The sequence below is a fragment of the Diabrotica virgifera genome, chromosome 5, assembly GCF_917563875.1.
Source record: "Diabrotica virgifera virgifera chromosome 5, PGI_DIABVI_V3a".
Taxonomy (NCBI): domain Eukaryota; kingdom Metazoa; phylum Arthropoda; class Insecta; order Coleoptera; family Chrysomelidae; genus Diabrotica; species Diabrotica virgifera.
Window position 1 is genome coordinate 198914975 of NC_065447.1, and position 15704 is coordinate 198930678.

Sequence of the window (15704 nt, forward strand, 5' to 3'; positions counted from 1 at the left end):
ACATTAGGGTAGCAGCACAAATATCTTTAAAATCTTTAGAACAATTAAAAGAGAACGTTTTAGACTTTGGTAAATGTTTCTACGTTAACTTTTTTTTACAAAATTTTGAAAATTGATTTACGCTCGCAGTTTACGTGCTCACGCCTCAGAGCTCGGTATTAAAAGTTCCATATATTAGTAATATGTATCTAATTTGACATTAAAAAATATAACATGTAATGAGCCGTATTTATAAAATGATGTTGTATCAAATAAGAATATAATATTTAATATTAATTAAAATATAATATTAACAGATGCACTGCACAGCAGAAAACTCATATACCAAACGACATCACTTTCGCATTGAGATTACCTCCGGTTTTTCCAGTACCGTTTGGAGTTTTTTAAAAAGTTCCAGTCCCCTTTTCATTCGCAAAACGGAAGGTAATTTTTGTGATAGCAGATGGGATGTATATCCAGTGAGTCATGCAGTCCCTATAATCTCTAGGTTTTTCTGTGCTCGGGAATTATTTCCGCTTAAAAATGACTAAACTAAAAATAGTATTTAGATACGCCAACTTTTGTTTGTTTTGATTAAAATTGCCGCAGTTTGTAGGTATTTTGTATAACCGGATGCTCGTTTCTTTAAGCGGTTATTAAAAATGTATTAAATGTGTCTAATACATCACAGGGATAGACGTATTCATGTAGAATATTACAAAAAGTGAAATATGGTATTTTTTGGAAATTATTTATTGCATGAAGCGAATATAGAGCGTTTTTAAGTCCTATGATGTTGGTATTTCTTACTAAGTATTTTATTAATTTAAATGACCCTTGTTCAATCAGTAACAAAAACAAAATAAGAGTACCTATTTTTAACTAGAAATTTTCTAGTACTTTATTTATTTAAAAGCTATGGCAATATTTTAGAATTGAAAACTTTTCTAATCAGTTAGAATTGATATTCATCATATCAAGCTAGTACACTTGTTTATCATCATCATCATTGGTCGTTAGGAGCCAAAGGCTTCTTCAGAAAAATGTTCCGATTACTCCCAACTCTGGTAATTCTTCTCCATGTTCTAACTCTAATAAATTTTAAATTTCCCTCTAAGTTAACTTGATACTTCTTCTTTCTCCGGATAGTTGTCTCATCGGGCCTCTACGGTTAAATACTTTTATAACTAAACAAACTGAGATGTAGAATTCACCATTATAATAAAAAACCAATACAGAAGTAAAAACTTCGAGATGTATTCTGGTATAAAATCGTTTATTTAAAACTATAAAATGTCATGGATTGCAAAACGTTTTCGTTCTATACAGAACATCTTCAGTGCATCCTGCCGAGTAGTTTGAAACTAGCACACTGTAAATAGTGTTAACCTCATCGTGTATGGTTTACATAATATAATATATTAAAATTTTATGACTACAAGTCGATGTTGATAGATAAAGTGGAACACATGCTAAAAGGGTGCCATGGTTCCCTGCTCGAAGATGCTAGGTACTTGCCAATTCAATGGGCACAGACCAAGCCAATTCAATGGGCACAGAGTTGGTCTGTGCCCATTGAATTGGCAAGTACCTAGCATCTTCGAGCAGGGAACCATGGCACCCTTTTAGCATGTGTTCCACTTTATCCATCAACATCGACTTGTAGTCATAAAATTTTAATATATTATATTATGTAAACCATATACGATGAGGTTAACACTATTTACAGTGTGCTGGTTTCAAACTACTCGGCAGGATGCACTGAAGATGTTCTGTATAGTACGTAAACGTTTTGAAATCCATGACATTTTATAGTTTTAAATAAACGATTTTATACCAGAATACATCTCGAAGTTTTTACTTCTGTATTGGTTTTTTAAACTATGGTATACAGCCAACTATTGGGATTTTCCCATTGATTTATTATAATAAAAATTAAAGTGGTAAATATTTATTTAAATCTGAAAATCTTCTTTTCTGGGCTTCGCTGGTTTTCGATTCAGAGGTGTGCACGCTAGCGCTGTTGAGGAAGCCTGCAATGGCAGAAACAGCTGTCCAGCGATTGTGGATTCCTCTGAATCGAAAGCAAGCAAAACCATTTAATTTTCTATCTTTACTCAGATTTGAGTACTAGAAAGTTTCTTTCTGTCCTTTTCCTAGACGAATAAAAAAGGAAAGTGACTGCATATAGTAGAGTCCTTTTTGTTTTTATATTCGTCGTGTGCTGTTTTATAAATTGTAAAAGTCGCAGATTAAGCATGTACCAGAAGAATTTTCAACAAGAAAACTTTCAGATTTAAATAACTATTGACCATTTTAATTTTTATTATAATGGTGAATTCTGCATCTGAGACTTTTCAATTTGTCCAAGAGATGTCGCTGGATTGCGTCCCAATGGGGATTTCAATGATCTTTGAAATTTCCCTTAAATATATGGGCTAGCTGGTTTTGGATTCAGAGGTGTGCACGCTAGCGCTGTTGAGTAAGCCAGCAATGGCAGAAACAAACTCCAGCGATTGTGCGTACCTCTGAATCGAAAGCAAGCAAAACCATCTTTTATTTTTCTAACTGTTGCACTTTCCTCTCACCTGATTACATGCCCTCTCCATCATAGGCGTGCTAGCTTAATGAATTTTACAACGTCAGGTTCCCCAAGACTTCTATACAACTCAACATTGTAACGTCTGCGGCACAAACCTTGCTCTTTTATTTCTTCATAAGCTTCATAATCCACTAAGCAGCTTTTCAAAATGATTCGCCCATCTGTTAAGTATCTGCTGTTTGTCACTAATTGCAGAACCATCCATATTTTTACATGTTATTAATCTGGATTTCGTTTATGGTATATGATAGGTATAAATTTATATTGGTATTGGTAACTATTAAACTTTAAATCTCCAATTTTGTATATTAGTAGTCTAATTATTTCATGATGTTACCTAAAGTTAAAATGAAATATGCTTAAATATCATTAATCTTGGAAGTGTGAATCTGGTTTATTCTTGGTTTTTTCTCACATTAAAAACAAGCTAGTTTTTTTCCACTTGTTTTTTTTTATATGTGACTGTTACCACATGGTCTTGCCTTTAGCTGTACTAAAGTTTTTTAATTGTTACCTATACACTTAAATGTTTTATATACTTTTACATTACTTTGGTGGTTCATTGGATAAGATAATTTTTTTACTTATACAGCTTATCTCTTGCTACATGTCTTTTTAGGGTAACACTAGTGTTTTTTTACCTCTGTTTTGGATGTTGTTTCTTGTAACACTCATTTTGTAGATGAACTGATGAAGTTTACTGAGCAGTAAACGAAACGTCTTCAATAAACAGATAAAGTAGCCGAATTCTTTGTCTTTTTTCTTCACCTACTTGACCGAAAGACCCTACACTCACGAGTGCTCCTTTTTTATATTGGAATTGGCGGTCGTGCTCCTTTTATGATATAAATTTATATATATGTAAATAATTTTTTGATGCCTTTTGTCTCCATTTTCAGGCATATTAATGCAGTTATGCAAAGATATGCCTAATATTTTTGACGACATAGGGTGGGTGATCCTCCTCTGGGCAATTTCCTTTCAGTTTTTCTCTATGCTATCAGTTTTTCGAGTGAATCATTAATTCTTTCTCGTAATATGACTAACATATTTTATGCTGTTTTTCTAAACAGTTTTAGGCTTGAGACGTTGATACCCCTCTCAATCCATAATAAATTCGTTTTCTATCTCTACATATTATCGTTCTTGACACGCCGCGTAAATGACAATGGGAATTCATATGAGTCTCCTGATAAGCATCGTTTTTTTGTGTTTTGCAAATCTCGTCATATTTTTATACGCTCTCTAATTTGCGCATGGCCCATGTCAGTTTTGCTAATAGCGATTTTTATTCTTACTTGTTTCTTACACCTACCGTTGTTGGTGATGTTTGCATCTAGGTAAGTACAGCTCCCGGAACTAACCATGGCCGATTAGAAACGCTGTGGAACCTAAACTCTACAGTCACTACACAGGATCAGTGGCGGCTCGTGGCTTTAGGGACAGGGTCGGCAAGGTTTTGTCTCCTCAGATAGGTATGCCATCTAATTAAAAGGCTTCAATTTCATAGAAGATTTTTGGTTTTTTTTTTATTTTTTTTTTATTTTTTTTTTGTTTTTTTTGTAAACCTGTTTATAAATTAACCCTAGTCTATGTGGTTTCGAAGTAGCAAAATGGGTTATAACGTCATTGTAAAATTTATTATTGTTTTGGAGAGGTTTTAAAAGTTTTTTCTATTGACATTTGAGACAAGTTTGACATTCTCTCTTGTTTCATGGTGTTTCGACAATACGTTTTGACTTTTGTGAGACAAGAGAAATCCCGTTCATTTGAGGCAGAATTTGCCCACATTTGAGCACAATAATTTATTCAATTCGGAAACAGTATCTATGAATTGCAGTAAGTATATAAAATTAAACATATTTTGTAACTTATCCCACCTTCCGAAAATATTTAGATCAGCATATAAAACTGTTAATCCATTTTCTTATTTTATTTGAATAAAGATTGATGGATAATTTTTAATGAACTTGCCTAATAGATATTTTGAAAATTCCTTATAAATAATAATTGAGTTATCCTTCCGCTCAAAAAGGTCCGGAACATTGTTTAAATAATCAAAATGTCAAAAAATTAAGAAAAACTTCAATTTTTTTCTTCCTTTTTTGATTTTAACTTTCAAAGTATTCACTTCTGAGAAAAGTTAAGTTTAAAAAGTGTCATCCTTGTTGCAATACAGCAATAATTGCGAAAAATACATAAAAAATAAGTATTCGCATTTTACGTTTTTCAACCATTTATGCTAACACTTACAACCTTCATATTTTAACCAGAAAACCTTTATGACATAGTAAAACAATCCTGTAAATTTCATTAAGATCGATTCAAAACATTTTGCAAAATAAATTTTGAAATCTAGCTTTTGCAAAAAAAATTTATTTTTTCAAAATGTTGCAGTACTGACAATAAAGCAGATAGCCAGTTGAATTTTTTTACATATAGAAGAAAGGTACAGTAGTCTGCTTTATTTTCAGTTCTGCAACATTTTGAAAAAATTAATTTTTTTGCGAAAGCTGGATTGCGAAATTTATCTTGCAAAATCTATTGAACCGATCTTAATGAAATTCACAGTATTTTTTTATTATATGATATAGTTTTTCTGGGTAAAATTATGAATTATTGGCTAATATTCCATAGCGTCTTATAGGGCTTTTCATCGATTGTCATTTGTTTCGAGCTTCTGTCATGTGTCACATAATATTAATATATCTACGTCATACGTCTTTGGTTTGTATCATTGGTTATATCAATAACGTATGACGTAGATATATTAATATTATGTGACACATGACAGAAGCTCGAAACAAATGACTGTGAATGAAAAGCCCTATTACAAGCAAATGATCAACTGGGTACAGCTAGCCGAAGCGGGCCATGAATTCACACAATCGCAGTCGGGTGTATGGCTGGCTAGGATCCTTAATTTGAAAAGTCTCTTACGCAGAGCGCACAGGGATCACTTAACGTATCAGATCGTTCGAATTCTTTTAACATTGAATAAAATTTAGTCTGTATTATCTCACAGATATTTTTTTTATTTCACAGAAACGAATATCATCAACTCTGATTAAATTATACAGTGAGCACGTAAAGGTTGGAATAAATTCATTTTCTCGAGAACGGACGATTTTGGAAAAAAATCCCGAAACAGGTCAATTTTTATTTTTAAATTGCGACTTTTTGGCATATGTATCATATTAGTGACGTCACCCATCTGGGCGTGATGACTTCATCTATAATTTTTTTAAATGAGAAAAGGGGTCGTGTGATAGCTCATTTAAAAGGTAATTCAATTCTCTACTCAGTAATATAAACATTAATATATTTATTTATACAGGGTGTAAGAAAAAAATTTTTAATTAAATTTATTGACATAAAAAGAAGAATAAAAAGAAGAATGTGTGTAATTTATTTAACTCAAAATACATTATACTGCTATCAGAAAACAGGAAATAATGCTTAAAATAAATATTGCTTTTTGCTTAAATTCAATACTAAAGCCGCCACCCACCTTCCTCTTGATAGTTTAAACATTTAATTTAAGTCAAAAGCAATTATTATTTTTCAAATAAACATTTTTTTCTGTTTTCTGAGAGCAGCAAAATGTATTTTGGACTAAATAAATCACATGCATTCTTCTTTTTATGACAATAAATTTAATTTAAAAAACATTTCTTTGGACACCCTGTACAAATAATTATGTAAATGTTTATATTACTGAATAGAGAATTAAATTACCTTTCAAATGAGCTATCACACGACCCCTATTCCCATTTAAAAAAATCATCGATGACGTCACCACGCCCAGATGGGTGACGTCGCTAGTATGATATATATGCCAAAAAGTCGTAATTTAAAAATAAAAATTGACCTGTTTTGGGATTTTTTTTCCAAAATCGTCCATTCTCGAGAAAATGAATTTATTCCAACCTTTACGTGTTCTCTGTATATTTAAAAAAACTCTATAATAATGTGTCCATAAATGTGTGAGTCGGCACTGCCGACCCTGCCGATCCTGACCAGCCGCCACTGCACAGGATTTCTCTCACCCGCCATGGTTCGCTCCGGTAGCTGTATATAAATTCCTTTACGATTTTACGATCTCCTAAGACTCTCATTCACACTTACAGGACCTTTATTCGACCCGTCATGGAGTACAAATCGTGTATCTACTCTCTTTGTTCAAGACAAAAACAAGAGAGGTTGTTGAGGACGGAACGTAGAGTCTTGCGTAGATGTAACTATGAGCACTGGCGATATCCCTCAAACGAAATCCATAACATCTCGAACACCCCTAAAATCACCGAGAGAATAAACTCTCTGAACAGGAACTTTACAATCAAAGTAATCAACGGCCCCCCTTCCGACACACAAGAATCTCTCAAATGTTCCTGTTCATCTTCCGGCCACGTACTCCACCGAAAGCCAAAACGCAAAAAGATTCATGTACCGTCCGCTCTAATGCAAACATGCATTGACGAACTCCCGGTGGAGTACGAAAACATCCTTGAGGCTACCCCGTTAGCCTACCGTACCCACCTCTAACATTTCCTCTTCCCTACCCCGAACAGGGAGAAGTTGGTTTTTTGCGGTTTCCCAACTTCATTGCACAATTATACCTGTTCGTCCCAAGAAAATAGCCGCAACTATTTTCTCCACTCGAACGCACACTGTCCACGCTGCGCTCAAAGCCACCTCCTGACCGCCGACGAGGGACGCAGGTTCGCCTGTCGTTGTACAATGGTTTCTAGGGAGACTGGTCGAGAGCAAAGCACGGACAGTACACGTAAATGTCTATGGAACCAACAACAATCCATCAAACTTTCTTCTCTGTTGACTTCTTAGCCTTCTGGACACCACCGTCCGGCATAACCCAGGATCCAAGAACACCAGGACACGGCGCTTGCCCCAGTGTGTTTTTCGGACTGTTTGCTTTTGCTGCCAACACAATACATTCACCACAAACCCTGAAGAGGACAAAATCCTAAACGGGGAAGCACATTGAACGCATTTCTTCTGAACATTATCCAGACAAGCAAATCAAACAATGTAGACTACGATCTCAATTCCATCAATATTATTTGTCAGGGCAGCATATACTTTTTTTGATCTACTAGTTGCCATCAATAATTGCTTATTTTCATTAAACTTTGAAATATATTCATATATTTTCTCTTCCAAGTTACCTCGGATGGTGGTAGAAAAGACTTCTCAAAGAACAGGGTACCCGTCTTCATATCAGTGAAATATTGTTAAAAACATAATATGTAAAAATACAACCATGCAAATAATGCTGGACAAAAGCACAAAAATGAACATCACCAGGAGGCAAGATTAGAAACACTAAGATAAAGCGTAGAAAGAAGACCAAGGATATCGAGGAAGAAACAACCAAAAAGAAATGGCGCTGGGCCGGTTACATAGCCGGATAGGATGATAAAATGTAGACATGGAGAACCATTGAATGGAGTCGAAGAGGGACGACAAGAAGCATGGGAACTTCATGGGACTTCAAAGGAGATGGGTAGATGATCTAAGAGCAGTGGCAGGCAAGGAGTGGATTATATTGGTGCAAAATAGCGAAAAAAAGAAGCAATTGAGAGGGAACTACATTCAGAAATATATGAATTATGATTTACGAAAAGAGGAGATTTCACATGAAACTTTGCAGCTAATATTATTATTATTGTATTATAAATTATATATAGTCCTGTCGCCAGGGGGGTACAACGGCCTCCTTTATTCAGATGGACTTACCTAAGTTTTTTTCATGTATTTTGACCCGTAGAATACGAATTTTTTGGGTAACAGTTGATCCGGATGTCGATAAGTTTGTTATAGACAAAGAACTTGAGGAATTACTTAACAGCGATTTCTCGCAAAACAAAACATTTTTTTGTATTTTTTGGGCCATTCTAAGCAAAAAATGTTCTTACAAGTTTTTTCGTAGGATGCGTACTTTGTGAGATAAACGCGGTTGAACTTCCAAAAAATCGAAAAATTGCAATTTTTGAACCAGAATAACTTGTGTTTAAAAAATAAAATAGCAATTCTGATTACCGCATTTGAAAGTTCAAGTCAAATTATATCGGTTTTGATTATTTGCATTGCTAAAAATTAATTGTTTTATTCTAAAACAAAGCTATAAACAGTAATAAATACCTAGTGTGTGAGTGATGTTTTCAATGATTTCTCATCTAAAATCGAACAAGTAGGTAGAGTAGGTACAAGTGCAAGCGAGGCAATATCTACGTAGGATGTATTAAAACGCATGTATTAGGTACGGGAAACACTATGTGTTTATAGCTTTCTTTAACAATAAAAAAATAAATTTTTAGCAATGCACATAATCAAAACCGATATAATTTTACTTGAACTTTCAAATACGGTAAGCAGAATTGCTATTTTATCTTTAAATCAAAAGTTATTCGGGTTCAAAAATTGCAATTTTTCGATTTTTGAAATTTTAGCAGAGGTTATCTCGAAAACTATGAATCCTACGAAAAAACTTGTAGGAACATTTTTTGCTTAGAATGACCCAAAAAATACAAAAAAATGTTATGTTTTGCGAGAAATCGCTGTTATGTTATTCCTCAAGTTCTTTGTTTATAACAATCTTATCGACATCGGGATCAGCTGTTACCCAAAAAATTCGTGTTCTACGGGTCAAAATACATAAAAAAAACTTGGGTAAGTCCATCTGAATAAAGGAGGCCGTTGTATCCCCCTGGCGACAGGACTAATAAAAGTAAATAGATACATGTAGGGTTTGTTTGTTCTGATTCTGGTGCATTAGATCAGCGGCTCTCAATCTTTTTGGGTCATGTACCACCAAATACTTTTTATTATTTTTGGTACCACCTAATTGAAATACCTATCTAGCCAGGTGATCTAATCTATAATAGTAGTGCTGATTTTAGCTGTTTTTGCGTTTTGTGTACCACCTCAAATAATGATATGTACCACCAGCGGTACATGTACCACAGATTGAATACCGCTGCTTTAGATTATACAATGCTTTATAGCAATCGATATATCATACATGTAAATCACAATTAAATTTTTTTTATCTTATCTGTTAGTAATTTAAAACTCACAAATTACTTTTATTGTAAAAACCAATAAAAACTTTTCTTTATACTTTAAATTGGAATATTTACTACGTATTAAAAATTAAATATATAGAATGTTTCCAGTTTACTTATATAATCGGTTACGTATTAAGATGTAGGAAATAATATGTGGTTTTGTTTTGTTTTAATAAACATTGGATTTTCTCAGCATTATTTGAAAAACTAGATATTTATCATGTAAATAAACAAACTATGTAGGTCAACAACACAATGCGGTTAAACGAAAATCAAAAAGTAAAGTAAATCACAAATTGAAAAAATTTAGTATGCAAAGACATGTTAAATCATAAAATTTTCTGTATTGTAATATTAAGTATATTTAAAATTAGCTTAACAAGTTTAAAACACGTTTAAAACCCCTACTATAAAAATAATGGTCACAAATTGAACACAGAAAATACAAGGAAGAAATATATTAAACAAGAAACACCAAAAAACATACTATATAGGTATTGTCAAAGCGAATATCGGTGGAATATGCGCATTTTATCAATGAAATTCGATATTTTTAAGATATTCCAGAAGCCGCTACAGATAAAATGTTTTAACGACCTATTCATCATTCAGAATTACTTAACGGATATTAGTACAGTTAAAATAATTAAGACCATAATAGGACAACATTGATTTAATGAGTAAAATTTAGTTTTTTTTACTTTAATGACAAAAAAAGCAAGCCCATTAGCAGAACCCAATTAAAAATTATTTTGCACATCATATTTGAAACATTATTTGGTTGAAAGATCTCATTTTTGTTGGCAAAAAAAATATATTAATTTGTTTGGACTAAATTATAGTTGTGCTTATCTTAAAAAGGATATGTTACTATCAACATTCGCACAGTGTTGCCAAACTGAATTTTGTTATTTTGGGTGTAAATTTTTTCCACGAATCTCCGAGGGTACAATACACAAAGCTTACGAAAAATAAATGACAAAGAACAAGATTATTCTATCAAGAAGGCATTTGAATCAGATTTTGACTAGATAGAGGACGAAATAGCAAAATTGAAGATGATTAAGTAAATTAAGATTAATAGACTAACCATTACAAAGAACTCTATAAGTAGTCCATTCCACCTTGACTTCACATAATTAGGAACATAGGCAATGCAGTCTTTATACTGGTTTTTAGCGCAGTTATGCCGATTTTATCAAAAAGTGTTTGTAATCGAACATTAGAGGTATTAAATTAAAGCTGTTTTCGAAAGGCAATCTACAATTTTTGGATTCGTATGCGTAATAACTATAGTATATCAAATAAACGTAAACGCATATGAATCGTAGAATTGTAGATTGCCTTTCTAAAGCAGTTTTAATTGAATCTCTTTATTGTTGGATTAGAATTTATTTTTGAGAAAATCGGCATTACCGCGCTAAAAACTATCATGAGGACTGCATGGCCTATCTTCCTTATACTGTAAAGTCAAGGTGGGACTGAATATAATACCCGATCAGAAATAATAAGACAGGTATAAAAGATAACACATAAAATAGAAATGTTTCCAGAGAAAACAGAATCCTCTTTTTACAAAGATTTTTATTATCAATAATTCTGACAATACCATGATCAATTATTAAAGCTATTCTACATCAATTATCAATGCAAGCATGTGGTAAAAGAAAGTCCCCTTGTAGGGTGAAATATAAAAAAAATGCTCAAAATTAATTTTAACAAGTACAATATGTCTTGTTTTAACGGTATCTATCTAAGTAAAAAATAAATATTTTTTTTTAAATATTTAGTTATTATAACAACCAGCTGCCGCAGTACATCTTAAACATAACTGTCAAAACCTACAAATCTAAGCCTACTACTATATAATTTCTTTCCGTAACTATACTTTACTATTTAGAGATGACAAAATTGAATAAAAAGCAGCAAAATTCCAAATAGCAATACATCGTCTGAAGTCTGAGTCAAATACTTACGCAATGCAATAACAAAATCTCGTTATAATCACGAACAATTCCCGCATGGTTGTAAATAATTATCAACAATGGATCAGTAGAAGAGTGAATATAATATAATGTGACACGATTTATGAACATGATAATGATATAAGTCCCAAGTTATTTTGAGATTTATACTACCTGAGATTTATTTTACCAATCTTGCATTATAAGGAAAACATAGATATGCAAGTAAATAGAAATAGAAACAAAATTTAAATACAAAATGTAATTAAAAAACTCTTACGGATGTACAAGTCTGAATGTTGGATAAATGCTAACAAAGCACGAGAATAGGTTACCACCAGCAGAGATTTTGAGAATAATGATAAAGTCTAGACAAAAAGCTATCTTATAAGAAATGAAGACAAACTGAATCAACGAAATTTATAAGTACACTAGAAACGACGATATAACTGATAATATAGATCAACGAAAACAATATGTTTACACGATGTAAAATAAAAACATATCAAAAACACTCAGCATCAGATAAAGCAAAATTACGAAGAAGGAGGTCATATTATCCTTATAACAAAGAAACATGCGCAGCCCAATTATTGTGTGGAAAAAGGAGAAGAAAAAAAGAGACTAACTAGTGAGAATAATAATGGCGAAACCCGAAAATCATCGTTTTTGAGTACATCAGCCGACATCTAAATATGTCCTCTTTTATGTGCAATATCAGCGAACCGATATTTAATTTCCTTATTACTAGAGGGCGCCTACATGTCTTTATGGTATTGTGAATTTGTCAAATATTTTGATGCATTAACGGCGAAATGTCAGTTCTTAAATTGTCTTCTTTGGAACGTAACTAAACTTTATATCAACACTGGCGAATCTCTAATTACGCCGTGCTTCCACGTATTTGAACATTGAACTATTATCTTTAAACATAGTAGTGCAATGTGCAATAGTGACGAATGTGCACTTTTGTCTGTGTGGTCTTTTTTGTTTGTGTGGTTTTTTTTAAACAACTTCTTACACAGAAACTCAGTTTCAACCGGTCTTACTTAGAAATAGAAAATCAAGAAAGCGACTTTACATTTTGGATCAGTATTCTTTGGTTCCACTCTATCGAGAACCAATATCCATTTCTAAAAAGAAGTTTGATGACTTGCAAAGTCTCTTACAAAATCAATCAATTCCTTTCGCCCACAATCAGTTCTTCAGTAGCTTGAAATATGAAACATAAGTGAAATAATGAATTTGATTTTACTATTCATAGTTCTTCTGCTTACTTTTCATTTTTTATCATGTTTATCGTTTTCTTGTTAACAGAGATAATGTGAATAATTATTACTTATTTTGTTATTTTTCTATGTACTTCTATTTTACTTTAGTTCCATTTTGTGAATAACTTTTTGGTTTGTACAATAAAATATTTTATTTGATGCAAAAACGAAACTGTTGTAGAGTAGTAGTAATAAAGTAGAGTGGAGAAACATCCAATTAAATATCCTCGATAATGCAATAATGACGTAACGCAGAAAAAAATATAAAATAAATAAAATATTTATCTTTTCTTCAAATAAAATTACTTCTACTAATTATTGGTTTAAATACCTAGAAAGCATATTATTAGAGAAATTCTGCAAAATGATTACCTATTTGTCAGTTACACTATTCAGCTGTTTCATCAAAACTTCAAATAAGATTATCTCTAAATCTTCATTTAGAAGTTTCGCCACTATTGTTCTCACCAGGTGATATAATAATAATAATAGAGAATACGAACGAAATAGCAGTTAACCTAGGTAGCAACGCCCTGAAAGTTAACATACTGATGAATCGGGGATGTCAGCATGGTTTGTGAATAATATTCACTTGTGTGAAGATTGTCCATGTACGTCGTAAGCTAAATAAAATAAATCTTCTGTAGAGTGTGTATTTAGAACAGATTTTTTGAAAAGTTCTTTGCAACAAAAAAGTATTTAAATAGAAAAAATTACACGAACCATTTGAGAAACGCACATAACAGTTAAGATAACTGAAAGTATTGAAGATTTATAACAAGCACTAAAGGTCTTGCAGGAAAGGAAGAGGAAAAACAAAGGACTAAAAATAAATATATAAAAAAATCATGTCTTACACAAGTACTCTAAAGTATCGACATAACAAGATAACGTCATATTTTAATATCAACTCAATAGATGTTGACAGATAAAAACACACTTACAAATAAAGGAAAATACGGAGATCAGTTTGCTTTATTGATGAATAATCGTGACCTAGAAGCACCAAAACAAAAAAAAAGAAGCATCTGCAAGACTTTCTTGTGACTAGGCAGACCCATGAACTGAACAGGAGCATCGGTCTTGGTTGGGAACCAAGTACGCAAGACTTAGAGAAAATTTTAAGAGTAAGGTGCCCACATACCTGAAGAGAAATGTATTTGATCAGTGCGTCCTCTCAGTGTTGACATACGGAGCAGAAACACTTATCTTAGCAAAAGCCTTGGCTAACAAAATGAGAGTCACACAGAGGAGAACGGAGCAATCCATGTTAGGAATAACTCTTCGAGACAAAATAGAAATCAACGAGATAAGGAGAAGAACCAAGGTGACTGATGTCATCGAAAGGGAGACCAAGGGAAGACAAGAGAAGCGTCGGTAGACCACCTACACGATGGAATGATGATTTAAGAAAGCTAAAAAGAACTGGATGAGAGCAGCGCAGGATAGATGGGGTTGGAAATATGAGGGAGACGCCTATGTTCAGCAGTGGACTTTTTAGGGCTGGATGATCCTAATGAAATTTATAGTCTATAAAAAAATATAATAAGAGTAATAAAATAAGTAGGCCATATATTACGGAATCAAAAAAATTAACTCAGAAGGAGATAACAAAAATATAAATAAATTTTTAATTACTCTCTTGCTTTGCCAGAATATTTATAATGAAAAAACATGCATACCTCGAAATGTAAACTCATATCTGTATGGTTTACTGTATCCCAGTAACTCATGTTGTACGAAGATCCTATAATCCAGCACATCTCCATCATATATCTCCAAGTTAGTAGCTTCAAAGACCCATGTGCCATTCTGAGGGCTCTTCTCTCTAGCAACAAAATCGACGGGGGGATTATGACTAATTTTTCTGTTCAACGTTCCAGTAAATCCAAAAGCCTCTACACCCTTCTCGTCCGGTATGCTTACACGAAAACCATTAGGTTTCAACGTCTTGACACTTGGTTCCGGTAGTTCGTACGACGACACTAGTACACAAATATTGTGAAGTACAAATATCGTAAACAAAATCATTTTTATCACCGATCGACTTGCTTCCCGATTTTAATGTAATGATAATGGAAAAGATATTATTACTAATTTATATTCTAAAATTTATGTGTTTTTGCTTATAATTTTTCGATTGGTCGGCAGTGAAGCCCGATGGGTTTTTTCTCAATAGAAGTGCAACCGATTCGTTCATTCCGAAGAAAGTGGGAAATTCTGTGTTTTATACAATTTACAGAAATGTATGTATGGTCTGAATTTTAACGGTACGTGACTTTCAAATAGCTGCTTTTACAAAAGTAAGAGTAAAGTATTATTACATTAACTAAATTTAAGTATTATTCTTTTATGGGGTCGAGTCACAATTATTATTGCTCTATAGCCCAGTAAATGAACGGGAAATACGGTGATACGGTCTTATTTTTCGGAGTCTACTACGAATTGTATGAAAATTTGGATTTAGGCTCTACTTACCTTGTTCAACTTGTGCCGTTGGTTGCGGTGAAAGTCACCACTTCATGAGGGTGAAAAAACATACATTCAAGATGTCCAATAATAATGGATAAACTGATTAATTCTAAGCAACTTTCGTTCTAAAGTGTTTTTTTTTTCTACTCGAAAAGTCAATGTTGTTCTGAAGCTACGGGGGGTTTCCTTGTGGCATTTTTATAATTACGTATTTTTTATGGGAAATAAGCCATAATTTTACTAAAAAATGAATAGTATTTTGTATTTTGACAACGAAACCCGATTTGGGCTTCGAAACGTTAATAAATTCATTTTTTAGTAAAAT

The 15704-nt window shown here is 32.8% G+C and overlaps 1 protein-coding gene across 1 annotated transcript in view; it reads right to left on the bottom strand.

Moving 5' to 3' along the window:
* Positions 1–15041, bottom strand: part of LOC114324785 (uncharacterized) — a 59461-nt gene extending 44420 nt beyond the window's left edge. Inside the window, exon 1 of the mRNA XM_028272633.2 lies at positions 14590–15041. Within this exon, the coding sequence (XP_028128434.2) occupies positions 14590–14938 (349 nt within the window). The 5' untranslated portion in view covers positions 14939–15041. The remainder of the gene's footprint in view (positions 1–14589) is intronic.
* Between the last annotated feature and the right edge of the window lie 663 nt (positions 15042–15704).